Source organism: Rhodamnia argentea, chromosome 6 (genome assembly GCF_020921035.1).
Source record: "Rhodamnia argentea isolate NSW1041297 chromosome 6, ASM2092103v1, whole genome shotgun sequence".
Classification (NCBI taxonomy): domain Eukaryota; kingdom Viridiplantae; phylum Streptophyta; class Magnoliopsida; order Myrtales; family Myrtaceae; genus Rhodamnia; species Rhodamnia argentea.
Genome location: NC_063155.1, coordinates 29,173,134 through 29,200,369, shown reverse-complemented (window position 1 = coordinate 29,200,369; position 27,236 = coordinate 29,173,134). Strand labels below are relative to the sequence as shown.

The following is a 27,236-nucleotide window of genomic DNA, read 5'->3' as shown; positions in this document are numbered from 1 at the left end:
CGAAGCTTGAGCTCGCTAGATTCCAGCGAGGTGGCCATCTCGTGTGGCCGGTCACCGACTATCGCTAAGGCTCGGCGACCGGCGAAGGAAGAAGAAAATGACAAATTAAAACAAAAAAAAATATGCGTGGAAATGAATAATGTTGTATATAGTACAAAATAAAAAAATATATATTTTAAAAAGTTTGACTTTTTAATTTTTGACTCAAATAAAGTCATAAGATTGAAATCATTTTTCAATTGAGGACCAAACACCAGAAAACGTTTTCAATCACGTGTCACCAAACAAAAGAAAACAAACTGTTATCTTGAAAATTAATTTCCAAAAAATAATTTTCTTTTTTATGGAGTTTTCTCCCAACCAAACGCATAAGTAATTAAACCTATTGTCTAGCATTTTTAACATCCAGTAATTAGAAGTGCCAAATGGGTGGGTTGGGTCGGGTTTGGATTGGATTGGGTTGAATATGGTTTGACTTATATTGATCAATTTAACCATTTTGACCCATATTCATGCAATGAAAATTCAATCGACTCGACTCAACCTATATGGACACCTCCCGCCCTTCTCCCCTCCCCTCGGGGGGCCAAACTCACTCTTTTTAGCCAGAAGATTCCCAGAAAAATCAAAACAATTGGTGGAAAAAAGAAAGTCAATCTTTCTCACGGATTCAAATCGCCGCACGAGACGTTCACGAGGAAAGGGAAAGGATAATGAAAAGGGGGAAAACCCAAGTATTACAAACGAGCAAAAACCTGCGAAGTTCAAAGTGGAGAGCGTCTTCTGATACGATCGAGCGCAGTACAAGCACCCGTCCACCATTGGACCTGTCGACGAAAACGCATGAGCACAGAAAAAACCCAGAGACAATCGGGCATGGCATCGAACCAAAAGCACAGAAATTTGACAAGAAAAGATGACAACGAGAGCGCGAACCAAGAACAGGGCCAAGACCAGCTTCGTCGATGCCCATGATGCGAGGTTTCAAAGCCCATTTCAGGAGCGGAGCTTCAGATTCCATGTTCCCATTCTTGAGTTGTCTCCCCTCCTCCTTCCCGCCGGAAAGGAGCTGGCGGGAAGCCATGGTAGTGGCTGGCGGTGGGGCCGGGTAGTGGGCGAGTGGCGGTAGTGGTGGGCGGAGGCGGGATGGGCAGAGGTGGTGGGCGGGGGTGGGCGAGCAGTGGCGACGGCGGCGGGGGCTTGGAAAGCTATAGCGTCGAAAATGGGTGGAGCTAAAACCCCATTAAAACCCATACTTGAATGGGCTTTATAAGCTTTGACTCATATTTGACCAAAATTTTAAATTTAGTGAACTCATATATGATCCGAGTATATAAAAAATGAATCAATGACTAGTATTGACACCTAAGTAGTTTGCTTCCATCCCTACTATAACTACTAGCTACATACACAGCATTTTCAAGTGTCCTCACCAAATTGACCTTCTAATTGGCCTATCTGGAATTGAATGTGGACCCTCCTTCCGGAGTCAGTTATCACTTTCTTCATTTATTTTTTTTGACTTCTTACCTAACTAGAACAATCCCCGGATACATCGAGATCGATTTACAAAAACTGATCTACAAAGTCGTTTAGTAGACTAGCTGATTGGCCAATACGGTACACCTGCTTAAAATACCAACCTGCAATTCGCCAAATCATTTTGTATAATTATTTTCGAAAAAGCACCCTGGCACCGTTCGTTCTCCTTGTGTAAGCTGCGATTCGCTCAACCGATCTCCATCTTCGTAACGTCGTCGGTTAATAAAGAGGAAGAACTAATGATTCAATGGTGCTCGCCGGTTGCGCAGGTTCTTGCGGTCTCTCTCCGGGGAGATCTCTAATCGAAAAGCATCCTCGCACCAACTCCTCGTCCTCATAGCGAACAGCTCTTCAAAACTGACGACCATCGCAGCTTCTCCTGACTTACAAAGCTGCTAGCAAACGCGGCGCTCCTCACCTGCCACCCGACATTCGATTGTCCACCGGAACCGAACTCGACTTTGTCACATTAACATTCGAGCGAGTCCACCGGACTCGCCCGCTCTTTCCATGGCCTCCGCTACTTTGTCCTGCTTCCGTCGTCGTTATATCTACGTGACACTAGAACCCTTGCGCGAAGCGAAGGAACCTCGAAAGCAAAAAGACCCCTCAGCTATTCAAGCACCCTCTTATAGGAAGAGAGGAAATTCCTGATCAAACAATCTTCCTTTAGAGTCCCCCTGGATGCCTCAAGCACTTGCCGAGAATACTTTGAATGGACACTTCCGTCTCTATTCACTCTCTACCCATCCATCATGAACGAAGAAATTCCACGTTCTAAGCCTCAAAAACCGATCGAATACTACAATGGGAGTAATCACAAATATCAAATCTTTATTCATCTTTCTTTGGATGATTTTTGTAGGTGATGAAAACTGAGGATGGTGTTTAATAAGGGAAAATTGTCCAAAAAGTCATAAATTTATTGCACGTTTGCCAATTCGGTTCGACAACTTTTGAATTTTCCAATTTAATCCTAAACCTATTGCATTTTTCTTAATTCAATTCTAAACATTTTAATTTTATCAATTCAGTCCTAAACCATTTCACGTTTTGTCAATTGAGTCTATCCGGTCAATTTTGACTTGAAATTGTTAATGTGGCCTCCGACCATCTTACGTGGCATGGCCAACTTCGTGACGCCCTCGCCGGCCTCGGCGAGGGCGACGACCCCTTTGCCCGCGGTCACCTTGGGGTTGGCAGCTCCGTCGACTCTTTTGAACCAAAAAGGGTTTAAAAAAAAGAAGAAAGAAAGAGAAACAAAAAAAAAAAAAATAATTCAAATTTTTTAAATATTAATAAAAACTATTCACATCATCGTCAACCGTGTCACGTAGAATGGCTGATGGCCAAGTTAGCAATATTTGACTAAAATTGATCGGATGGACTTAATAGATTAAAAGTGAAAAAGTTTAGGATTGAATTGATAAAAATATAATAAATTTAAGATTTTTTGGATAATTTTTCGTATGAGTACATGAGTGAATATTATTTTTGTCAAATTTTTGCTTATTATACGTAACGGGTGCGTCGGAAACACTATCGTGGCACGATAGTCCTACAGTTGTTATGTGAAGCTCCATCTTTATAGAACACTAGGGCGGTAACTTGGTAGATAATCTCGAGGCTAAGACAATAAATGCCGCATTTGTTTTGCAGCCTCGGTGTCTCGACAACAGCCATTGAAGCCACCAACCTCTCTCTCTCTCTCTCTCTCTTCTGTCCTAGATGGGCGTTGCTAGCCATGTATCCCCTGTCGAGGTCCTCGGTTTGACTACCATTTTTAATGCGAGCATCCCTCCTGGCTGCCTCCTTCGTGGTCAATTTCTCACCTCAAAGACATCGACTGTTCCCCTTCCAACTGATAATGCAGAGCCCCATTAAGACCCCATCTGTCTTCTTTACTTGGTTCACAAAACGACGTCACAAAGTGCTAATCTACGTACATCCTGTACCTAAGCAAAGAGATTCTGAAGCAGTCTTACCTTATTTGTCACGCATTTTCTACTTATGGTACTCTTCTCTCTCTCTCTCTTTCTCTCTCTCTCTCTCTTCGGGGCTTACGCCAACAATGGAAGGAAAAACACTATCAGACACGAAACACGTTCGTCCGCACGTGCGAGCTCTGCCTCGCACCGGGAAAACGCCGTCGTTGAAGAAGGTGAGAGATGAAATTAAAGGAGTAAAATCGCCACGCGAGCCTCGGTAATAGCATTCATCGTTCGTCACCCCCTCCTCGTTTCCCACTTGCCTTCCAAAGATATCTCCAAAGATCGAGACTTTCTCTCTCTCTCTCTCTCTCTCTCTCTACTCCTTTTATTTATAGCCACCCGATAGGCTGAGCTAACTCTGTAATCTCTCTCTCTCTCTCTCTCTCTCTCTCTTTGCGCGCGAGCATTGCTGGTGAAATGGCGAAGGACGGCGACGTGAAGCTGATCGGGGCGTGGCCGAGCCCGTTCGTGATGAGGCCAAGGATCGCGCTGAACCTGAAGGGGGTGGAGTACGAGTTCCTGGAGGAGAAGTTCGGCGCCAAGAGCGACCTCCTCCTCCGGTCCAACCCGGTCCACAAGAAGATCCCCGTCCTCCTCCACGCCGACCGCCCGGTCTGCGAGTCCCTCGTCATCGTCCAGTACGTCGACGACGCCTGGCCCTCCTCCGGCCCTTCCATCCTCCCCTCTGATCCCTATGATCGCGCCACCGCCCGCTTCTGGGCTGCCTACATCGACGAGAAGGTAACCACTCCCGCCTTTGATATCTCAGCCTCTTTTGTATTCTTGATTTGTTACTTGTATGAGCATGATATGCATTTTCGGTTTGGATTTCGCGAGATAGTATAACGTGAAATATTAGGCGTGAGATCATATGTGAATCTCATCATGATTGTTATACATTTTTTTACCATTCATAACACTTGTGATTCAGATTGTATCGTTATATTATTATAATCTCCTTTCGATATCTCAGCCTTTTTTAAGTCTGAATTGAAAGCGATTATTGAGTAGACTATATTGTCGTAGCGATTCTAAGGAGGTAAAAGTCACAAAAAATCTCAAATTATATTTATTGTGACACATTTACTTAAACTTTTTTTTTATGTGATATCAAAAGTCTCAAACTTTTACCTGGTGCGACACATTTGCACATCAAGATTCCGTCAATGGTGACGATAAAAAATCTGCCTACATGAATATCGGAAAGCTGATTCATTATGTCACAAAAATCTGCCCACTTGACTTATATAAAATAAAAATACTGTTGTTTTTGCTGAAAAATCATTTGAAGGTTCATCGACAAAGTGTAAATGTGTTAAATTTGAGGTTTTTTATGTCACAAGAAAAATTTTATATTACATGTGTCACAGTGAGTATTTTTTTGAGTTTTCGCTATCATACAAAAAAATTCAGGATAGTTTGGAATTTTCTGTAGCTTTTCTCCCTAATTTTAAGTTTATATATATATATAGCGAAGTGTAAGCAGACATCTAATAAATTGGATGGATTTCAGTGCCTAGTATATTAATTTTGGACATGAATGTTCCTATACCATGCTCTGATATAATCACGCCATTTTGCCAATATCACACGCAGTGGTTCCCGTCCATGACCGGCATAGCGAAAGCGCAAGGGGAGGAGGCGAAGAAGGCCGCGCTCGACCAAGTCGCCGAAGGCCTGTCGCTGCTGGAGGACGCGTTCGGCAAGATCAGCAAGGGCAAGCCCTTCTTCGGCGGGGACACCGTGGGCTTCCTCGACATCGCGCTCGGGTGCTTACTCGGGTGGCTGAGGGTGACGGAGAAGATGAACGGCGTGAAGCTGCTCGACGAGGCCAAGGTCCCAGGGCTGGCCAAATGGGCTGAGAGGTTCTGCGCCGACGACGCTGTGAAGGGGGTGATGCCAGAGACGGATAAGCTCGCCGAGTTCGCGAAGTTGATCATGGCCAAGTTCAAAGCTGCTCCTTCTCCCCAGTGAATCAGAGAAAGCAGTTTCTTGTTCGCTCGTCTTAGAGGTACAGTCGTGCGGGGTCGCATGATCGATGACTTGAGTGCTGGAATAAATGTTGTGGACCTTCTTGGGTAGCTTTCGGGTTCCCCTCCGATATGCTCCTCTTCTGTAGTTGGTTGGGGTATGCCCATTTGGAACAGAGTACAAGAATGTACCGCCGAGTTCTCGGTTAAACCTGTGTTTAACAATATCAATGTGGCCTTTTTGAGTTAATTTCTTGTCCAGATTACGCTATCGATTGGTTCCACATCTTATCCGGCAGGAAACAACCAATTAGTAAGGTCCACGAATCCTCCAAACTCCGGGTACAGAGCATCACGAGATCGGGCGATGAATCAGGCTCCCGCGGAGTTTAGGTCACAAATAATAGCAAGGGCGATTCGATTGAGCTAAGGTAGTATGATGGTAGCATACTTGATCACCAGGAACATCTTGAATTCACTAAAACAGAATTCCCATGTAAAATGTCTATTCGAGATCGAGATCGAGAGATGGGAGGACATGGTGACAACGCCATAATCAATGGACTTGACAAGGTGGGAGGCGATGGTGGTGATCGGAGCAGAAGCAACTGTATTAAAGTTCCATCTCAGCCGTTAACGTGAGGCGCATTTGTCTAATTAAATCTACTCACTGATTGACACGTGGCAAACGTCTTACAATCAAATATAGTCCTCTGAAAATTGACTGCTAACCATAAAAGCAAATACTAACATTTTATCCCAAAAAAAAAAAAAAAAAAAAAAAATGCCCATTCATATTTTCTATTTGTCAACCCTCTTTTGCTTTTCTTTCGAAGAGAATTTGTCCTTCAAGATTAACTCCATTAGAGAACCTATCTGCATTTTCAAAAGCAACTTCTAATTTCGCTTAGAATCGAAGACTTCCGTCTTCGCGGGATCGCCGAGTCGAAGGCATCCACTTTCGCGAACACCATCACCACCGCTTCAAATTTTATTTTTCTTTTTTTTTTTGTAAAAAGCTACTATCTGAATTTAGGGCTAGCAATCAATTTTTCAGATGATATTATTTAGTTATAAAACGTTCGCCACTTGTCGGTTCATGAGTGGATCTAGTCAGACAAATGAGCTTCACGTCAGCCGCTGTCACCGCTTTGACACTACAGAATATTTTTCCACATAACATGGTAATCCACGCAAAGCAACTAGGTCGGGACAGTTCTAAAATTTCGAATACCTAATCGAATAAAAAGAAGGTACTTTACCATATTGTCCTAAAGTTCAAACACTTTTAATGGCATCGACTTATTCATTTTATTTTTTTTAACACCTCTAACTGATCGACACGTAAGCAGTCGAGTGTGTTAAGTTTTCTGTTGTGGTCACGTCACTCGATTATCCCAGCCTATTACCAAAATACCCCTCCGCGCACTCCCTCTTCTCTTTTAACCCTCCTCCTCCAACCCCTCGTCCGCCCAAGAAGATGTCCACGGTCGAGACGACAGCATCGAACCGGTCGTGGAAAATCGCGTTCTCGTTCCCACTTGGCCATTCCTATGACTTCTTGAATCTTTCCCGTTAAGAAACAAAGTCCAAAACCCTAACTTTGATTAATCCCAACAAGAAACGTCCCAACGCAATCCACCTTTTTCTTTCTCTCTTCTACGTCTTCCTCCGAATTCTTAAATCACTACACAGAACAGAACTCCCCAAGATAAACCGACTCCCCGGTCCGACCTCGCCATGTCTTCCTCGACTGCCCTCTCCTGATCATCTCAGTCAAGAAAAGGGTTCGCGCGAAAGCAAAGGAAGGGTGGAAGAGAAGGAGAGTTGGCAGCCGCCGCGAGTCTCCGATGGATCTCTTCACGAAGACCGGGGCCGTCAAGCTCCGGAGTCACCTCGACAAGTACCTCGTCGCCGACGACGACAGCCAGAGAGCCCGCCAGAGCCGCAACGGCGCCTCCGCCCGCGCGCGCTGGTCCGTCGAGCCCGTCGAGGGACGGGGCCACCTCATCCGCCTCCGGAGCTGCCACGGACGCTACCTCGCCGCCTCCGACGAGCCGTTCCTCCTCGGCATGACCGGGAAGAGGGTCCTCCAGGCCTCGCCCGAGGAGGGGTCGTACTCCAGCTGGAACTTCGAGTGGGAGCCCGTCCGGGACGGGTTCCAGGTGAAGCTGAGGAGCTGGTGCGGCAAGTACCTGCGCGCCAACGGGGGCCCGCCGCCGTGGAGGAACTCCGTCACCCACGACGACCCCCTCGCCGGAGGGACGACGAATTGGGTGCTCTGGGACGTGGAGGCCGTTGCTCGGAGCACGGATGCGGCGGCGCTCGAGGACTACGCGTCGTCGTTTTCGAGCTTCTCATCGTCCGTCCTTGATGGGGATGATCGTGATGATGTGGCGGTGCGTTCGGACGTTCTGTCGCCGAAGGCGGTGGCGGTGCGTTCGGAGGTTTGGTCGCCGACGGCGGTGGCGATTGCTCCAAGGAACAATGGAGGAAAGCAGGTATGCATTTTTCTCCTTCCTGTGCAGTCGCTTGTCCTTTTCGGTCAATGTGCAGTCACGTGTTTACGAAGTTTTAATTCCACCCCATTCCGATCATGCACAATCAATTTTTTTTCCCTTCTGGAATTTAATTACCAAAAATAGCACGTGTATATAACACGTCCATTTATCGGATTTATTTCTCCACGTCATTTATCAAAGAAGCTTTACGGGAAATTTTAAATATCGTGGTAAAGCTAACTTAACTTTAATAATTATCTTTATTTGGTTGCGTAACCATATTAAAGGATTAATAGTGCACAAGCTCCTTACTTAGATGATCTAGTCGAGCTTAATCAGAACGAAAGAAACTTGTGCTATCATAAAGTGAGAGGCTGGTCGATTTCTTGAATAAGTTGAGCCGACATTGGAAACCCGGGAGACTGAAAAATGGTGTGAACATAAGACAACCTCCGTGTTCAGCGAAAGCAACCGTACATTAGTTTCACGCGGTCGACGGCTTGATCATGTGCGTGCACTAGGTCAATTCCTTGGTGTGCCTCCTTGGAAAGTAACCAAATAAGACACATAAGTATAAAAGAGAAGTTGGTGCGTTGATTAGCAATAGGCACAAAGAAGCTTCCCCTAAAAAAAAAAAAAATTCATATTAATAGGGTAGTTTGTACTGATCTTATACTATAAATAATACTATTCACGAAGCCCATGTTCAAATTACATTTGATACCCTATAAATTTTAGGTGAATCTGACGTGACCCGCGTCGATATTAATAGACTAATTGATCTGTCACTAGATGATCGCTGGCCGAGTGATCGAGTCATCTAGGTCGTCGATCTTTTCCCCTGAAACAAGCATCGACCAGCCCACTAAGACAAGTTCTTGATCTCAAGAACTGAGCTTACATTTTTGTCATCTTTTCAACCCACTTAGCATTATTATTATTATTTATCGTCCATAGGTGTACAAACCTGTTACGATAGCCCCACCTACGTATTAGAAATCAGAATATCTATCAACACAAGGTAGCAATTGCAGATGGTATCGAGTTGTAAGAAGTTCAGTCATGATATGGCTCGAACACATGACCATGTAAAAAGATAATGTGATCCATTTATTATTGTTACCTAACATAATGAATGCCTTGAACTTAATGAATTTAATGTATCCGTATACTCAATAAGTGCCTTAGGATGAGAAAAAAACTAAATAAATAAAAAGGCACGATGGCTTATATGTATGCCTACACATCCACTCCTTTGCCTTTAGGCGATGATAGACTCTAGTCAGCTCCCCGCCACGATGAACTTAAGGTGGAGCGGGGTTGTTATCCGTCAATTCGAAAGCACAGGGTGGGAATTGGAAAGGCTCTTCTTCGTTGTTGACTAATGACCATAGTGGTAGTAGATGAGCATGCTATTTATTCCTGTTGCCTGCAGGTGGTTCGTGGGCGCATGGCTCTAATCATTGCCTCGTGGCTTGGACAATTAAGACCATAATCAATTGATTGTGCTTGCACTCTGTATTGCCACTAATGAAGGTTCCATTTTGTATAGCCGAAAAAATTAGCGGGGTGGATCCTATGTAGATATATCGGTTGCGCCCCAATATACACTGACCAAGAGCTCGCAATAATCAAAACGCCTTAGGCACTTAAGTACCGAAGATTGACCCGGTCGATATTTGAAAGATTGGAACTCTCTTTTAGGGACGTTTTTCTTGATTAAACCCCATGGATACGTGCTACTAGCTTTCGTCCATGCGTGCATAGGGATGGCGGATCTCAATCTCTTTAATGGAGGTTCCTCTATCAGTTGACAACGACATAGATTAAGAAGATTAATTGCCGAAAAACTTAGTACTGAATCGAGCCAATCATAGTGAGGACCGAAGAATGAGGCCAAGAACTCGGGACAACTGCTTTTATAATAGTCCCTATGTTAGAATTGCCGTGTCGATGAATAGAATCTTTCTTTTGACAAAAAAAATAAAATTGTTAGAATTGCCGTGAATCATGGATTCACGCCACTTCCCAAAAGATAGACCTGCCGATTCACTCGAATCAAAAAAAAAAAAGTGTGGGATAAGAGAGGGAACCTCCCTGGTGGGCCCGAATGTACTCGGATCCCCCCTCGTTGTGGGGCCCCGGCCCGCGCAGTCACCGCCCACGGAGATCGTCTTTGACTTTTCGGCTGTTCGCTGACTTGGCATCTTCTTCCCCATTTTCTTATTCCTTAAACTCGCTGCGCATTGTCTTGTCGCGTCACGACATGTATGACTGTCTGTCTTATTATCTTCCCGTGTGAACTCATCCTCGATCACCTTTCCCCTCTCTCCTCGTTCCGACAGATCTCCGGCGCCGGCTACTGCCTCCTATCGGGCATGGAGTTCTTCCGCAACGCCAAGGTGGTGCGCCTCCGGAGCCGCCACGACAAGTACCTCGTCGCGGAGGAGGACGAGGAGGGCGTCGTGCAGGCCCGCGACGGGTCCTCCCCCAACGCCCGGTGGTCCGTCGAGTTCGTCCTCAACTCCGACTCCGTCGTCCGCCTCAAGAGCCGCTACGGCAAGTACCTCACCGCCTCCAACCAGCCCTTCCTCCTCGGCATGACGGGGCGCAAGGTCATCCAGTCCCTCCCCCGCCGCCTCGACTCCTCCCTCGAGTGGGAGGCCGTGAGGGAGGGCACCCACGTCAAGCTCCGCACCCGCTACGGCCACTTCCTCCGCGCCAACGGCGGCCTCCCCCCGTGGCGCAACTCCGTCACTCACGACGTCCCCCACCACACCGCCACCCAGGAGTGGGTCCTCTGGGACGTCGACGTCATCGAGATCGAGGTCCATTCCCCCACCGCGATGCGCCCCGTCGAGCCCCTCGACCACTTCGACTCCTCCCTCGGCTCGGAGACCGCGTCGCCGTCGTCCTCATCGGCGAATTCCGGGCGATTCTCTAGGCAGGAGGTGCGTGTTTCCACTTCGTCTCTCTTTTCTGTGTTTATTTATTATCTACGAATGGTCTTTGCGGATTTATTTTGTGCAAGTGCTTGAGGAGAGATGGAGTAGCCAATTGTTAATAGATAGATTGATGTCTGCCAAGATTTGATTTTGTCACTGAGTAATCCTTTGAGGACAAGTTGTTCGATCTGATACATGGTGCTTGTGAAGAACAGTTGCATTGGACCTTAAAAGACTTCTCCATTGGGCTGAGTTCACCGTTGATCTGTCATTACTCGAGCTAGTTGATGTTCAGTGCGGGAAGTGACTTAATTTGTTCTTGGATTTGCTTGTGCAGTCGAATGATTCTTATGTTGGGTCACCCCCAAAAATTGAAGGGAGGACCATATACTACCATATTGCCGATGAAAACGGGAATGTCGAAGGGGAAGATATGGAAGGCTATTCGTTGAACTTCAGGGGGAACAATGTGGAGGAATTGACTCGGAAGTTGGAGGGGGAGACGGCGATGCAGGGCATTATCGTGTGCTCTCGAAGCCCATTGAATGGGAAGCTCTTCCCGCTTCGCTTGCAACTTCCTCCAAATAGTTCCACTATGCATGTCGTGGTTGTGCCACCCTCCTCGACAGGTGAGATCATTGTTTAAGCTTCTTGTTTTCTTTGGCTGAGTATTATCTTTATACCATGGAGTATATACGTTGTAGGCCAATTCTAATTCGACTCCATTTGAGTAGTACATAATGCATCGGATGATTGGTGATTAGTCAATATTCTTCCATGTCATGATCCTGATTCCCGAGTCTAGTTCACATTGAACTGCTGATGCTATAGTAGCATAAGATTATGCTAGTTTGCTAGTGTTCGGTAAAGAAGGAAGACATTGTCATTTGGCCAACCATTAAAAGAAGTGATCTCTCTTCGTCTCAGTACTGGAAAATGTAACACTAAAGATTCCTCAAGAAAGATGATAGATGAATGAATTGTTGAAGGGCCTGAAAGGATTCAATAGTGATGTAACAATGCGTCCAATTGCGCAAAAATAAATAAATAAATAAAAATACGTATAGATGCATCTGATTTTGAGAATATCGTGGTAATCTTACTGTAGTGAGTTCATACTACCCCAAAGAGGAGCAGTCTCTTGGTTCTTATAATGGCTGGCTGGTGTTTAGAGGTTTAATGCGGTGGTTCTCCTGCTGTATCCATCAAAACTTTTGTATGAGCAGAAAAAGCATGATGTTTTTATAAGGAAAATCTAGTATTTGCGTTAGAGAAGCAGCGAGCATTGTGTGGGCAGTTTGGGCTTTATCTTGCATAGATTACCTAGAATCGGGGTTTCCAAGCAAACTGTTGTAGACAGGGGGAAGAACTCACAGGTCAATTTATTTGTATCCGAAAAGATTATCCAGCATTCCATCTACGATGTCACATATTTCCAAAGCCAGTGTGCAAAATTTTAGAAGGTTACTTGGAACTAGGAAGGAAAACTAGGTTGAAAATGAAGCCCTTATACCATCTCGGGAATAGCCTGGCGAATGCAACGTGACTTAAACTGTAGGAGAGAACTCTTTTTATTATAGATTGCTGTGGCCACAGTTATCCGAAGGGTGTACTTTGCTTTATAGACCTTTTAAGTTGGTTGTTGATCAGATGGATTGCGCACAAGAAAAGGACCAACTTCTTCCTAATGTTACTAGCTCTATTATCTCCTCTCCATTTTTTCACGCTTTTTTTGTTTGCATTCTTCTCTGAAACTCTCTTTCTCAACCTTTTGCTCTGCTTTTCTTCCAGTGGCTGGAGACTTCAGTAAGTGAGGGATTGCGAAGCAGTCGTGGAGCAGGAGTATTGGGCATACAAAAGTGCTCTACAGATCTAGATTTCCGTACGCTTTGATTGAGTTCTGTTTTTATGCAGTATTGACCCAATTTGTTGCCTGAAAGCCAGAGAAGGAAAATATTCCAATGGGCGAAAGTATCATAACAGCACTCTCCAGTCTCCATCACCGGCCATGATGTGTGCAATTTCTATCAGCCTTGGGAAGTTTTAGAGATGCCACTTGGAAACTCTTCTGTTCAGGTTTATACAAAATTCTTTCAATTGTTGTGTGATTATATTTATGCGCGGTCCTATGTTGATGTAAGATGTTTGGTCTGGATTGCTCGGTCGTGAGTACCCTGGTATCTCCGTTGTATTGTCCGACCATTTGTACAATTGCATAAGAGGTTGTTCTGTAAGTTGTTGGCACACTGACCATTAGCGCTGCGTTTCTGCTAATTTTCCTGGTCATATTGTTCACCGAAGGGAAATTGAGTCCCCTAACCATGTCATTCGATTGTTATTTAGCTGCATTGAAAGAGCAATTCAAGAAACTCATGGAAGATGATTATTATTCAAGCATGATCTTTGGCAGTGAATATGCTTGTGTGTCATCTGTGTCTTAGCAACCGAGTCCAAAGAGAGAGAGTGGTTTTCCATATAAAAGTGAAAGTGACGACGCAAACTGCATGACGCGATCTTATTTAGCTATGGGAGGCGTGGCCCGGTTATACTTTGTCGACTGAGGCGGCGGTCATATCGCGTAGCGGTACGCATAGGGGTACGAGTTGCTACGAAGGTATGGTTGTGACTTGTTGCTGTGTTGCTCAATCTTGTTCCTGAGCTCGTCCTTCTTGGCGCCAACCACTTTGTCCACCACCTTCCCATTCTTCATCAGCAAGAACGTCGGCATCGCCTGCACCCCGAACTGCCTCGACACATTCTGCATTTTCATAACGACATCCACGTTATCCGGAGTCACACAGAGTCGAACCCCGACGCCTTACGGGCATGCAAGTCCCGACTTTATCGCAATCATCATGCAGGTCCTTTTTTTAAGAAAGACAATCGTACCATTAACTCGTCGACGTCGATCTTGATGAAGTCGACGTCGGCGAACGCCGCCGCGAGCTCGTCGATCGTCGGCTCCATCCACCGGCAAGGTCCGCACCACGTGGCCGTGAAGTAGATCACCATCTGTCGACATACCAATGTTTCAAAGCAGAGTCATATGAAGCAACCGAAATGACTATAAAAAAAAACACACACACACACAAACAAAGAGGCAACAGTAAAAAAGTCATCAATGCAGCAGCATTCACCAGCTTGTTAGTCCCTTTGGACGCATCAAAATGCTCCTCCCATCGAGATTTGGAGTGAAACGCCATGACCCGGCTCGTCTTCGCAGGAGCCCAGTCGTAGTAATTTCCAGAAGACATGCTCCGTCCCATCATCATCATCTCTTCCTTTTTCTAATTTTCTTTACCCCCACCAACGCGATTGCTGATGGGCGATGCAAAAAGCTTTTAGCAAGTGCCTGGGATCGTGAGGTGCTTGTTTGGGTTGGACTCGGTGGCGTTGGTGGGCTTTTATAGCACCAATTGAAGGCAGCAATCGGGAAAAACAATTTTTTGCCGTAGTTTTACGTCCCGGGAATAGATTCTGATTCTGACCACGACAGTGATACAGCAACATGGTGTTTCTCCATTGAGCTGATTGGCTGGACAAAGGGAATATGTGTGCTCATTAAAAAGAAGGGAGGAGAGTAACACCTAGTCCTAATCAAAGAGAAAATCAACTTGATCACATCCAAAGAATCAGATGTCCACTGGTTTTTTTATAGCAGAGAGGGCGAAACGATAGCGTCGTACTGAACAATTTGATGGAGCATGAGAGGTTTCAATTCTCTCGTGTTTCGCGTTCCTACTACTTTCTTTCTTTTTTGCTTTTTTTGGTGTACGATCGGCGAGGCGCAAATTTGGATTGCTGTCTTTCACGTTGGGTGTTATACAGCTCACAACAATTTGGATTCTCAAGCAAGCAGGTGCCTAATGAATTAGGTTTAGTCTTCGAAAGCTGAGAAGTCGGTGTTTCTAATATTTAGACTTGAAATAACCTTGTTGGGAAAATTACCAAAAAAAGTCTTAAATTTATTACAATCGTGCCAATTCAATTTTAAATATATATATATATATATATATATATATTATCAATTCGGTCTCAAACCTTTTGCATTCGTGTCGGTTTGGTCCTTCCGATACATTTTGACAGGAAATCGCTGATGCGGCGGCGTTGATGTGGGCAATTTTTAATAATATTTTTAATTTTTTTATGTTTTGTTTAATTTTTATTTTATTTTATTTTTCTTTCTCTTTCTTTTTTTTTTCTTTCTTCTTCCTACAACTTGTCGCCAAGCCCAGCGACCAGCCACTAATGGGGGCGAGCTTCGCTGGCCCTCACCTCTGGCCGGTTGCGGGCTTGGTGGCTAACTGGAGGAAGAAGAAGAAGAAGAAGAAGAATATAATAAATAAATTTATAAATATTTAAATATTGTGAAAAATTAACAACTTCGGTAATTTTCGGCAAAAAATTGGTCGGAAGAATTGAATTGACATGAACGCAAAAGGTCTAAGACTGAATTGACCAAAATAAAATGAGTTTGGGGCTGATTTAAGATTTTTTGGGTAATTTTCCTGAAATTTGTTTTAGGGTTCGAGATATCGGTGAAAGCTCCATCGAAAGTGCCATCATTTCATAATACCTACTTCCACCATAAAATTTGGATAAATGCAAAGTCAAGAAGCAGAAATTGAAGGGAAGATTAAAGAAAGTTGTGCAAATTTCAAACTCAAATAGACAAATCAAAAGTGGTATTTTTCACCTAACCATTAATGCCCTCCAATGAATTTCACTGAATTAGTAATTTCCCAGAGCAAATTGAGGACTTTTGATATGCAAATGACTCGTTATCTCAAGACAAATCATATAAATTGGTACTTTCTTTCATCCTTAATCAGAGAAAACATCTCGAGCCACGTCTATGATTTGTGGGTTGTAATTAGAGATATCGCCACGTTTATCCTAAGTTAAATTTATCTATGGTGGCGCGGAAAATCTTCTTTGATTCATGAATGGAGTGAAAATATGGCGTATCTCATGAAACTATTTTACGTCAACTGCAAATATAGCCAATCATGGGGGATTTTAATTTCGATAATCTATTCATCTAGGTAGAGAAAAAGGGCAAAAACCGTGGACCGCTCATAACAGTGGTAGGGTAAAGGGAATATTTTGATGTACCATGTTAAATCGCAAATTAAAGCCTGTGCTTACTAAATGAAAAAGGGGGAGGATGAGATTCTTTTGCACTAACAGTAACGCACTCTGGTTTTTTTTTTTTTTTCCGCTTTTGGGGGCTCAGTTTAGGTGGGTTCCTAACGAAGTGAAGAGAAAAACAGAGCATGACGAAGGTGAAGTGGTACCAAGTGTCGCCTTTTCTAGGTAGATTAGAATGGATGGTAGTTGACATTCCAAAAGCGAAAGACAGTAAATGATGCGCCGTAAATCCACTATTACAGAGAATCAATTGCTAACAGACGACTCCAGACGACAGCGGCCTTGCCTGTGGTTTTTCGCCGACATGGAGAAAAGGAAAGGATTCTGATTCTGAATCCACCCTCAGCACTTTGGAAACATCACTCTTCCAAGCACGAGATTAACGCACCAAGACCGCAATCGAAAGCGTCGTCACTCGATGCTGTTCCTGTACTGTCCATGGCAGGAATCGCTCCAAACTCTGCATAACAACTAGAGATTTAGGCATTGTTTGGAAAAAGTAGGGAGAGGTGAGGGAGGTGGGTGAGGAAAAAGGACAAGAGTTCTAGTGTTCATGAGAGGAAAACAGAGAGATTCAAAATGGTCTGTCCCTCGTAAATTTTCCACCCTCCCAAACAAAACATTAAGCTACCCTGAAATTTACCGCATAGTTTCACGTGTCTATTCTAATTGGAACTACATTTCACATGGTGTATCCCCAAATATAACATTTAAAGTATTATCGAATTTTAGAAAATTATGAAAAACTGCATGTGGAAGTATCCAGATTTTGGATTTGAAATAACTCAAAGTGCGTGATCTGCGAGATTTCGATCAACGAAAATGCAAGAAGTGAAAGTCAATCCTCGCATGCCCTAAATTTCTACAGAATTTCACATTAGAGAAGGATGTTTCATGTTCTCCGAAAAAGTGAAAGTGTTCGGTCATCTAAATTTCCTGGAATGAGAATAGAGTCCGGTATGGTGACAATAATCTAAGTCTCAGCTTTAAGTGCAAACCACAAGCTCGAAAGCGTTGAGGTAACTTCACTTGACCATAGCCAAAACTAGTAATCCAGCACCCTCTTCACTGCTAAATGTCTGCTCATGAAGCCACCCCAACATCCGCAGGGGCATGGTCACCATGAACTGCCGGACCATGGTTGTTGAATGTATGCACACCACCCCTGCCACCTCTCCCTCTATTATTGTAGTAGTTTCTAGGGTAGTAGTTACTGGGCTGCTCATAATAGTGGCCACGGCCATTCTGGTAGGGCCCACCACCCCTCCCTCCACTTCTCCCTCCTCGACCGTTGAGATAACCCCGGCGACCACTATTACCTCCACCACGACCCCCTCTCTGGTTCTGGTAGTTTCTCCGGGGAATGTACTGATGATCCTTCTGCTCTCTTTCCCTTTGATTAGGCTCTTCCACCTGTGGATATACATTTTCTTCTTGAGCTGAGGCAAACTCTGAAGGATTATCAGCCACTACTTCTTCCTGCGGAAAAGGAAGGATCATATTTGAGCTCATCAATCTACTGATAAAAGTGAAAATAAAGTTATGCTGAGACAATCTGCAGGCACCTTATGAGCATCATCAACTGGATTAGATTCATTGTCTTCACGTCCTTGGAATTCAGTCCCTGCTTCCTCCTGTAGAAGAAGAGAACGGCATCAAGCAGAAAATAATCAACAACAATAAGCATGGTCTCTCATGCAAAATATTCAGTTTTATTTTCTGGTTAAGCTTATATAGCAGTTCACTCAATTCTACTTGCTTGTTTAGCATACAAAAGATCGGACAACAACTGCTTTCCTCCTGTAGAAGAAGAGAACGGCATCAAGCAGAAAATAATCAACAGCAATAAGAATGGTCTCTCACGCAAAATATTCAGTTTTATTTTCTGGTTAAGCTTATATAGAAGTTCGCTCAATTCAACTTGCTTGTTTGACATACAAAAGATCGGACAACAACTGCAATAAAAGGCAAGTACATGTTTTTGGAAGTTTGGATGTCCTCGATAAAAGAAGGGACCCATTGTAAAAGTAAATATGAGAGACGCATTTGCGAGGTTATGGAATTTGACAAATAGAGACTTAGGATAGACAATAGAGTAGTATCCAAACATTTAGTCAACAAACAAGTTTATTGTTTCTCTCCAGGCTGTAAAATGCACATATCGATGACTAACTGAAAAGACAAAAAGTCGACTGTTAATGGAATGACAAAATACGACAAGCTTTTTCAAAAAAGAGAACCTTTTGCTAATTACCATACTACTGTTCCAAGGTCTACTAAATCTTAGTTAAGAATAAGACTTCATTACATAATCTCAAGCAACCTCCCCCTTTCTCCCTAAGAAGATGTCTGTGCAAGCCCTAACTACACACTTTGCAATAATGTTGATTGGCTATTCTGTTTCGTTATTCTTTTTAATAGAAGGTCAACTAAAAGTATGAGTTCTAATTCCTAGAAGAACAGAAAACAGTTACCCACGGCTATCTGAATAATCAAATGTGATTAAAGTAATCACATAAACCGCGCAACTGCACTACAAGGTTTTATTCTTAATTCAAAAAGGATATAATAACGCTACCATATATCTAGATTGCTAGAACATCAGAATTAAGTATCTAATTTGAAAAAAGAATCTCTTTCTTCGTCTAATTGTTACAATTATTTTTTCTATTCTCCTTTTATATAAACTGTTACCATCACTTATAGTATATAAATAAAAGGAGACAACCAAAAACATGGGGACATCTGCTGGACTGATGCTGGAACAACACATCAAATTAGATAAATGTAAATCCTTTTTCTTGCTAGAAATATCAATATATTATGAAAACAAAGACAATCTGCTCACAATAAAAGTTCAAAACAGAAGCTTAATTTGATGAAATGAAAAACAGCAAAACTATTCCTAAGAGAACTAATCTTATGGAGAAGATTTCATTACCAATTTGAAGCAACCGGGAAAGGCTCTTAAATCATATACAGACAGCTTGTACATGAGGGAGTAAAATCATACATCTTACGAGATTACTTGCAGCAGACAACAGGGTAAGCTCACCCTGACTAAAAAGTAGTAAATAAAGCATTAACATAGAATTCCGAACCATGGACAAAATGAAAGCAAATTCAATAGAACGAACTTTAAAAAATGTTTTGTAACCTTATCCACAGTGATGTGACATTTGATGGAAAATTGTGATTGACATAATCAATCAGGAAAAGAAGTAAAATCAGCCAATTTCTTCTACTTTTCAAACAAGATGAAACCAATAGCATTGAGACCAGACTTCACACCTACATGCAGTGTGGCAAGCACACTGCGCATGCATGCACACACATTCACATACACAATGCCCTGTCACACAAAAGAAGTCCTGCTAAGGTCATCACTTGCTTAAAAGTTGGATTATAAGCCCTAATTACTCATATTCCAAAAGGAGATAACATCTTCCCAACACTTCTAATTTCTCTCAAGGTCGTAACGCCACTTGTGGAACCTCCATATCCACAGGCTTATTTTATCAGCTAAATGACAATTGGCATATATAATATGCCCAGTCGTTCATCCCATAAATTTTTAAAACCCTACTGTGCAAAAAGAGGACATCCATTTAAGTGGATGTCCATGTTTACGTGTACATACATACAGTTAAACATATATGGGTGGGTGGGTGGGTGGGGGTGTGTGTGTGTGTGTGTCTTTCTTTGTCGCATAAAAGGTGTATCACGTTTGCATGGTCCTCCTGCAATAAAATTAGACGGTTGCTTATATAGTTCCCTATACACAATTCCGCCATATACTTTGCCGAAATCATTTCACTGGAAAATAGGAGCAAGAGAAATCCCCATAAGGTAGATAGTGTAAGTACGTCTCCAAATTGAAATGCTCACTACGTAAACTCAATTACATATGTACGCATGCCATTATGTGAACGACCAGTGTCCAATCGTCAGATCCATCATCTATCTATCTCCAAATTACTTTTACCCAACTTAGAATTTGTCAAAAAAAGCTTTCAATATAATTCCCATCCACTAAGGCAGAAAGAAACAGGGGGAACCCTCACATGTGAAATTACTGGAAAAGAAGCAATCCTTGATATGCATAGACTTGGATAGATGAATAATACTCAAGTAATCGACAACTTCATATGCAAAACTTACACTGACAGCCTAACTGGTCAAACTCACAATTAGAGGTCCCATTTATCTTCTCTTAACACAATCCAGCAGAAAATTTGAAAAGAAAAAAGTGTTAAGGGTTAGGTCGGAGGGTCTCTACACAACACTTTCTTCGTGAGTATGTAGATGTTTTAACTTGAAAACGCCTCATTTTGCCAAAAAATTGAACATATCCTACCATGCGCAATTTCCTCCAGCAAAGTAACTATTAACCTTTCTCGCTCTGGGACTAAGCTTTTGTTGATAACATTGACATGCAAAACGCTCTTCTTCCTTCAAATGTTTTAGATAATAGACAGCAGCCCCTATCAAACCTTTAAAATATGAAAAGTTCAAAAGCCACAATTGAGAATCGTGTACTTGAACCTTTTTCAAAAGTCTCTCAAGGTAATAACTTGATTACATGCAAGGGCCATGGCAACCACCGGAGTCAACTACACTAGTGGTAGGGTAGAATAGCTAATGCATTTTTATGAAAATGTTTCTTTAGTTTTTGAGCAGAGATCAAGCATGAGGGTAATAAATCAGTACTGAAAAATTGGGATGGCCGATTGCTACATTAAATTCCAGACCATAGCAGGCATCCAAGAGTGAAGACATCGAGAACATGTCAAAAGAAATAGCAACAATAGGAAAGATTAAAGAACATAAGGAAATTACAAAGAAAACAACATTCAAGGAACTGGAATTGAATAGAAACTAAACTCTAACTGAAAATCCAAAATTTATAACATTTAAAAAACAAAATAAGAAGCAAACCCACATAATCATGCCGACCATCATTGAAGACATGAACAGTGGCTATGTAAACTATATTACCAGAGAGGGAAAGGGACCTGGGATCGTGTTATCCCAGGATGAGTACTGAGTGCTGACGCATTAATCGGCACAAACAGTGAAATGAAGAAGGAAAATTAAGGACAGATGATGATGGTAAGGAGGAGGAGGAAGTCTGATAGACTATGGGAACCACAACTGACTAGCATTTGGTATGAAGTATGCAAAACTTATTACAACAGGATCCACTCTTTTCAGGATCTATCCAAGTCCATTTCCCCCTGTTTCATTACCTGAAGATGAAGCAAAAGGGAAGTCAGCACCACTCACACAGATTCGCCTTTTATGAGTTCCACGCTGACATGAAGGTGCCTGGGGCCCAACTTATGCCGAATGCATTCCTCATCGACTGCCTTGGATTTTCTGGGATTTCTTTATTAAACGATTGAAACCAACACAGGACCGTACTCCTTGGCTTTGTTATGCCGAAACCTAAATGTTAAGTCAGCAAAACTTCCAAATGCCACTTCTTCCTATCGCACATGTATTCAGGACGATCTAGTCATAGGGTTTCACTTCTCAGTATCATTACTGTAAGCGGTGAATGATTGGTACGCAGGAACGGTTGCAACAGTTTCACATTCATGTGAATCAAGAGATTGGCTTGATTGAAAGGCTTTCCAATCCAACTAGCCATTGTACCCGAGATTGCTGGGCTCGCGAGACAGTTTCCCCGTACCCAAGATTCCAAGCCAAGAGAGGAAATAAAGAAAGACCAATCACATGAAGAAATTTCTTCAATCGAAGTCCCCAAATCGGCTTTTGTCTATGCCCAAATTCCTTTTAAAGAGACGAGACAAACGGAAACTATAGAATTTTTTCCAAAAATCCATCTACATCACCGACCTCTGAAGGGGGCTGGTTGCTCCGTTATAGGCATGCTAATGGGACAAGTATGCTTCTCATTGTGGTTCACCTTCATATTTTTTGTGGTCTATATCATGCGAGTTATAGCAGTCCTAGGGAATTTGTTCGGTGTCTCGGAGTTGTAATCTTCCTATTAATGATTGTGACAGCTTTTACAGGATACGTACTACCTTGGGGTAAGATGAGTTGTGAGAGCCGGTCCAAAGGCTTACTATCCGGAAAGAAAAAATACCTGGAGCAAGAACTCTCAACTAGGCTCGGGTAAGCTAGGTAGATCATTCAAGTGGAGATGCTACCCAGACATGTCGGAAGCATAGGCATTGATGCAGAAGCAAGCGACATCCAGGTGAAAGCATAGTGGCTAGTTGTTAGTCGCCTCCACTATCGAGTAAGGTTTGGTTGGGACCGAGCCGTGGAGAAGTGGACACAAATCCCGCCTCCCGAACCGCAAACGACTTACTTATTACGACTTGACTCATAATATATGGGGGGTATAAAAGGATAGGTAAATAGTATGGCTAATACTAAAGGTCGGTGATGTGATGAATAATCCGAGTCAAGCAATCTTAGAATAACTAACCCAATATTTCATACACCAATGCAATCTCGATATGGGAGGTAGAAAAGTCAAAAAAGAGACTCCAAATTTGGCAAGATCAAAATTAGTTGTCCACAAGTACAAGTATAAATAAGAATTGTTAGATTTATTGCGTATCCGAATGAATATAAAAAGGAAACCTTTCCTTTTAATTAGCGAAGGCATCTAAAATAATGAAAGGCAATCTTTTACTTGGCTATCGTGGTCATGGCTAAATTTGCTTTCATGGGAATGAATTAAACAAAGACTTAGCACAGCTCCTCTTTCTCTGTCGATCCGTGGAGGTTACAAGGGCTTAGTCCCGATTCGGATGTCTCAAAGGGATGTTAGGGCTAGACGAGCCTCTACTATTTTATTTGAGGACATAGAGAAATTCAAAGGTTGCCAATGAGAGCTGCAAAGGAAAGAGGCAGGCTTTCTAATTTGAGAAGGGATTTGAAGGTTGGTCAATATGATAGCAACTACTATTGAACCTCAAAGTCGGACATCGTAGACAAGAAGGAAAAGGATTCTATATAGCGTTAGCCCCTCCGCTCCAATAGGAAGTGACGATCGAACCAAGAGGAGATTCTCGTTCTCGAGATTGCTTATATTAACACTTTGTGTTGACCAGGGAGAAATCAATTCATTCAAAAATGTCCTATGTTTGATCCCAGCATTGGTCCTCCAATCGATAGATGCCATGGTTCGTAGGTACCAACAAGTATACCAAATCCCGACCACTTAGAAAGAACCTTCCTGATTATATCTACTATACGATCTCCGACGGGTATTTAGTAGTAGTAGATTGATCCGGAAAGCCTAAGGTTTAATCAGGTCAGAATATGACATATTGATTGGACAGGCAGATCGGGGTCATTGAAGTCAACCGCAATGAAAAGGCGGGCTTTCCAATTTGAGAAGGGATTTGAAGGTTGGTCAGTATGACTAAGATTAAGATTCTGTTTTCTGCTATTTCATGGAATCTTCGAGAGACTGGAGTAGGTAAGAAGTGGTGGAGGAGTGAAAAACCGATTTAACTGCCCATTGCAACCTAAAAATGTCATTAGCCTGTAATTTAGTTCCCAATATAGACTTTTGGAAAGATAAATAATTGGTCGATTTGCACCATTTTTCCTCCCAACCTACAGAGATAGGATTCTTATATTGTAGTTGCAGCAAAAGCTCGAGTATTCTCCAAACACATCATTAACTGGAACTAGCACCAGGATTTATTAGACGATGCCAGGATACTGGAATTACAGGATACGGATTGGAATAGATCACAATTGCAGAGACTCACATGCCACACTAAAATAAAACTATAGGTGAGAATCTAAAAGGAAGGGATGAATTCACAAGTCTTCCAAAGGCTGGAGAACAGACTCTCAGATGAGCAGTACAGTAACCGATCATATCGTAGTAGATCTTTTATTCACTGACCCAAAGACAAGTTGCAAAATGCATACAAGAGAAATCTAAACTTATCACCATTATCAAGTAGAGAAAAGATGATAATCCAAAATAAGACTTAAAGAAACAAAAACTCCTCCAAAAAGTATAATGTATGACACACCAAGAAATATGCAAGGAACTATCCACGCACCTATGAAAAAGAATAAGGATGCTTAACAACATCACAGCCAATGTATGTACAAGGGAAGCATAAATCAGATTATAGATAATACATCATGCATCTCAAACAGAGAAACTTACAGTAAAGAAACCAAAACACAAACTGAATACAATAAGGAGGCTAAGGGCAATCTTTAAAACATCAGAAAACATCACAGCCACAGCGTGTACATCGGATGCAGAAATCAGATAATAAGTAACAAATCATTCATCCCATTTTGTTTTACCTCCTATGAACACATAACGTATAAAATGGCTTGATTTTAACATCACGTGATCTAGTAGGCATTTACCTTCTGCTCGTACTGAGGCTCTTCACTTTCTACCTGGACAGGCGCTGTGACTGGGACCTGAAAAGGCGCATAATTGCCAGAAGCAGCAGCGGCAGCCATATCCACGGGAGCTTTCATCTCTGGTGTCGTGGTGAAGTAATCAGACGCTATTATCTTATTCAACCGCTCCCTCAATGACGCATCTGCAATACAAGCTTCACTGATAAGATAGCCAAGAACAAGAACGCAACAAAATCACGATCGAAGATGCAATTAGGCAAAAAAGATGTACAAGTAACAGAAGAGTCGGGCTCGATCGGCTCGTCGGAATTGGCGATCCATTGTTGGGCGTGGTGCACACACTTCTGCAGAGCGTTCTTGTGGGACAAGCTGGAGTCGGCAGGCCTCGAGATCAAGAGGCTGCTCAAAGTCGCAATCAAGTCCAAGTCCCGCTCTTTTAACAGATCGGTGGCCTCGTCCGTCACGTAGTCGTAAGTCAAGCAGCAACCGCGCTCGTGCGTCCTCGTCAGCATCGTGGAAGTGTAATCGCTCTGAGAGCTGACGGCGAACATCGAGCCGAAGTAGAGCAGGTTCAGCACATCCTTCACAACGGCGTCGCCGCCGCCCCCCGGCTCCTGCTGCTGCTTCTCGGAGGCGGCAGGGGCGTCATCGTCGCGGGGGAGGTGCTGTGCGGCGAGGGAGAGCTCCTCCTGGAGGGCGGCGGAGAGCTGGGGGCGGAGCTTCTCGAGCTCGTCGATGGACGCGAGAACGGAGGGCTTGGAGCGGAAGAAGTCCTCCTGCTCCTTGTGGATGGGCTTTCCCTGGGCGATGGACTCCTCCATCTGGACGATGCGGTTGTGCTTCTTGCGGAGGCCACGGAGGCGCTTGTTGATGAGGCTGAGGACGGGGCCGTCGGTCGCTTCGGAGGGAGTAGCGGGCGACGCCATCGTTCGGTGGTTCAGCGAGAGGAGGAGGTTAGGGCTTAAGGGTTGGGGTGGCGGCGGCGGTGGTGGGCGGCCACCGAGAGCGGCGAATGATTTGGGCGTCTGGAGGAGGAAGAGGAGGAGTAGCGTTGGAGAGTGGGTAAGGGGTTTTTATGCAGGAGGAGTAGTACTAAGGGTACACTAAGACTTCTCGACTGACTCCTGCCGCTCCAGCTTTCGAGAATTATCTATTTATAATTTACTTCATTCGATTTTCATCTAGTGGCAAATTAGGTAATTCCATAAAAATTGGAAATGAATTTCACCGTAGTATTTTTTTTTTTTTGGGTAAAAAAATGATATTTTCACTTTTTTGATATTTTTTGCTATATAATATGATTTTAACATATATTATTCATAACGTAAATAATCTAATTGTTAAGCAACTTTATAATTCGATATGATTAAAATATCATGTACGCTAATAATATTTATTTTCTGGTCAAGAATATGCATAAGAATATCTTTTTTCTATTGTCTTATCCGTAACTCTCATTTCTTTGACTTTTGATTTGTTTCTTTATAGAGCGCGAAAGTCAAACTTCACATTTATAATACTAACGTCTTCACTTCTCAATCTTTTTATCAATAGGATCGCATGCCTATTGACCGGTAAGGATATGCGTAGTGGGTATTTCGAGGTTTGTCTTCTAATTCATTCAAGTGAGCTTGAAACAAGAAAAACGGAAAAGCCCACTTCTAATATTCATAAATAACGTGAAAAGTCAATGTTAGCGAAATGTATAGCCAAAACAAAGCCAAGCACAAATCAAGATCCTTTTTTTAAGAGGCTGGAAATGATTCTATAATATAACAATACAAGACAGAGGGCGATTCCGCATTGCGAGTATGACTACGAGTACGTCAAAATGAATGGTTTGAAAAATATTTTCTTAAAAATGATAACTTATATCGTATACAAAAATGAAAGAAAAAAAATATTTTCATCGTCCAAAAAAATAAGATGTAATAGTTGTTGATAATGAAATATTTTTGTTGAATAATTATTTTAAGTGGTACAAGTGCTCATTTAAAAATATATATTTTTAAAATTATATATTTTTCATAAAATAAATGGAGCCCACACGGTCCTTCAGAATTATAAAAGGAAGAAAACGAAAGAAGGATTGAGGAATTCCACAAAAATAAAATCAATAACAAGAACATATAAAACCGCCAATTATACAACTCCTGAAAACATAATAGACTCTTTCTACCACTTCATTGACAAAAGGGCAAAAGCCATTACGACACATTTATCTTAAAAAAAATTGCGAAACCAAGTATTTCAAACTTGTGCTTGTGCGACACGTTTACCCTATGTCATTGTTAAAAATTTGCATACATGAACATCGAAAAGCAAACAGTGTTGACATTGGCGCCCACGTGGCGTAAGTAAAAAAAAAAACGATGTTGTTTTGTCTTAAAAACCATATGAGGAAAATGTGGCAATAAATGATTTAGGGTAAATGTGCCATAGTGGACATGATTTGTGATTTTTGACATCATAAAAAAAAATTGAGATAAATGTGGGCATAGTATAAGGTTTTTTGTGGCCTTTTCCCTTAACAGAGCAATTCGCCTAAACAAGAGCGAAAAAGAAATTAATAAAATAGTAGAGTTTTCTTGCATATGAACAATATCCAGAAAGATTTCTTTGCGCCAAGACCCAACCGGATTCGTGCGGCATGTAGATTGGGAAGATTGTAAAAAAAATTCTAAACTTTTTGTATTTTTATCAATTCAATCCTAAAACTTTTAAGTTTGTCAATTTAGTCCTAAATCT

The 27,236-nt window shown here is 42.6% G+C and overlaps 4 protein-coding genes across 8 annotated transcripts; 2 read left to right on the top strand and 2 right to left on the bottom strand.

The window, feature by feature from the left end:
* Positions 1-3,872: 3,872 nt before the first annotated feature.
* On the top strand, positions 3,873-5,753 carry LOC115725815 (glutathione S-transferase U17-like). The gene is made up of 2 exons (XM_030655446.2): positions 3,873-4,274; positions 5,130-5,753. Exons 1-2 carry the CDS (start codon positions 3,951-3,953, stop codon positions 5,505-5,507), a joined length of 702 nt encoding a protein of 233 aa, XP_030511306.1. The 5' UTR covers positions 3,873-3,950; the 3' UTR covers positions 5,508-5,753.
* A 1,235-nt stretch (positions 5,754-6,988) lies between these two features.
* On the top strand, positions 6,989-13,183 carry LOC115757635. 4 transcript variants are annotated; one of them, XM_030697958.2, is made up of 5 exons: positions 6,989-7,914; positions 7,951-8,004; positions 10,350-10,955; positions 11,287-11,578; positions 12,741-13,183. In XM_030697958.2, the coding sequence occupies exons 1-5, from the start codon at positions 7,354-7,356 to the stop codon at positions 12,761-12,763; spliced, it is 1,536 nt and encodes a 511-aa protein (XP_030553818.1). In that variant the 5' UTR covers positions 6,989-7,353; the 3' UTR covers positions 12,764-13,183. The 4 variants fall into 4 exon arrangements, with proteins under 4 accessions (XP_030553818.1, XP_048136194.1, XP_030553810.1 ...); XM_048280237.1 differs by having other exon boundaries at positions 6,990-7,294; positions 7,329-8,004; XM_030697950.2 differs by having other exon boundaries at positions 6,990-8,004.
* Positions 13,184-13,462: 279 nt separating this feature from the next.
* Positions 13,463-14,328, bottom strand: LOC115725819 (thioredoxin H2-like). Its single transcript, XM_030655460.2, has 3 exons — positions 14,087-14,328; positions 13,839-13,961; positions 13,463-13,707 (listed from the first exon to the last, which is right to left on the bottom strand). The coding sequence occupies exons 1-3, from the start codon at positions 14,222-14,224 to the stop codon at positions 13,519-13,521; spliced, it is 450 nt and encodes a 149-aa protein (XP_030511320.2). The 5' UTR covers positions 14,225-14,328; the 3' UTR covers positions 13,463-13,518.
* A 2,622-nt stretch (positions 14,329-16,950) lies between these two features.
* LOC115757652 lies at positions 16,951-25,583 on the bottom strand. 2 transcript variants are annotated; one of them, XM_030655408.2, is made up of 4 exons: positions 24,760-25,583; positions 24,489-24,670; positions 17,666-17,734; positions 16,951-17,579 (listed from the first exon to the last, which is right to left on the bottom strand). In XM_030655408.2, exons 1-4 carry the CDS (start codon positions 25,412-25,414, stop codon positions 17,184-17,186), a joined length of 1,302 nt encoding a protein of 433 aa, XP_030511268.1. In that variant the 5' UTR covers positions 25,415-25,583; the 3' UTR covers positions 16,951-17,183. The 2 variants fall into 2 exon arrangements, with proteins under 2 accessions (XP_030511268.1, XP_030511258.1); XM_030655398.2 differs by having other exon boundaries at positions 17,660-17,734; positions 24,760-25,582.
* Between the last annotated feature and the right edge of the window lie 1,653 nt (positions 25,584-27,236).

Excerpts from the sequence above, each read along its gene's own strand:
- LOC115725815 (XM_030655446.2), top strand. The coding sequence starts at position 3,951 with ATGGCGAAGGACGGCGACGTGAAGCTGATCGGGGCGTGGCCGAGCCCG. Across the intron at positions 4,275-5,129 it reads CTGCCTACATCGACGAGAAG|TGGTTCCCGTCCATGACCGG; the intron begins GTAACCACTCCC and ends TATCACACGCAG.
- LOC115757635 (XM_048280237.1), top strand. The coding sequence starts at position 7,354 with ATGGATCTCTTCACGAAGACCGGGGCCGTCAAGCTCCGGAGTCACCTC. Across the intron at positions 8,005-10,349 it reads GGAACAATGGAGGAAAGCAG|ATCTCCGGCGCCGGCTACTG; the intron begins GTATGCATTTTT and ends TCGTTCCGACAG. Across the intron at positions 10,956-11,286 it reads GGCGATTCTCTAGGCAGGAG|TCGAATGATTCTTATGTTGG; the intron begins GTGCGTGTTTCC and ends TTGCTTGTGCAG.
- LOC115725819 (XM_030655460.2), bottom strand. The coding sequence starts at position 14,224 with ATGATGATGATGGGACGGAGCATGTCTTCTGGAAATTACTACGACTGG. Across the intron at positions 13,962-14,086 it reads CCAAAGGGACTAACAAGCTG|ATGGTGATCTACTTCACGGC; the intron begins GTGAATGCTGCT and ends GTATGTCGACAG. Across the intron at positions 13,708-13,838 it reads TCGACGTCGACGAGTTAATG|AATGTGTCGAGGCAGTTCGG; the intron begins GTACGATTGTCT and ends ATGAAAATGCAG.
- LOC115757652 (XM_030655398.2), bottom strand. The coding sequence starts at position 25,414 with ATGGCGTCGCCCGCTACTCCCTCCGAAGCGACCGACGGCCCCGTCCTC. Across the intron at positions 17,735-24,488 it reads AGCCTCAGTACGAGCAGAAG|GAGGAAGCAGGGACTGAATT; the intron begins GTAAATGCCTAC and ends CTTCTTCTACAG. Across the intron at positions 17,580-17,659 it reads ATGATGCTCATAAGGTGCCT|GAAGAAGTAGTGGCTGATAA; the intron begins GCAGATTGTCTC and ends CCTTTTCCGCAG.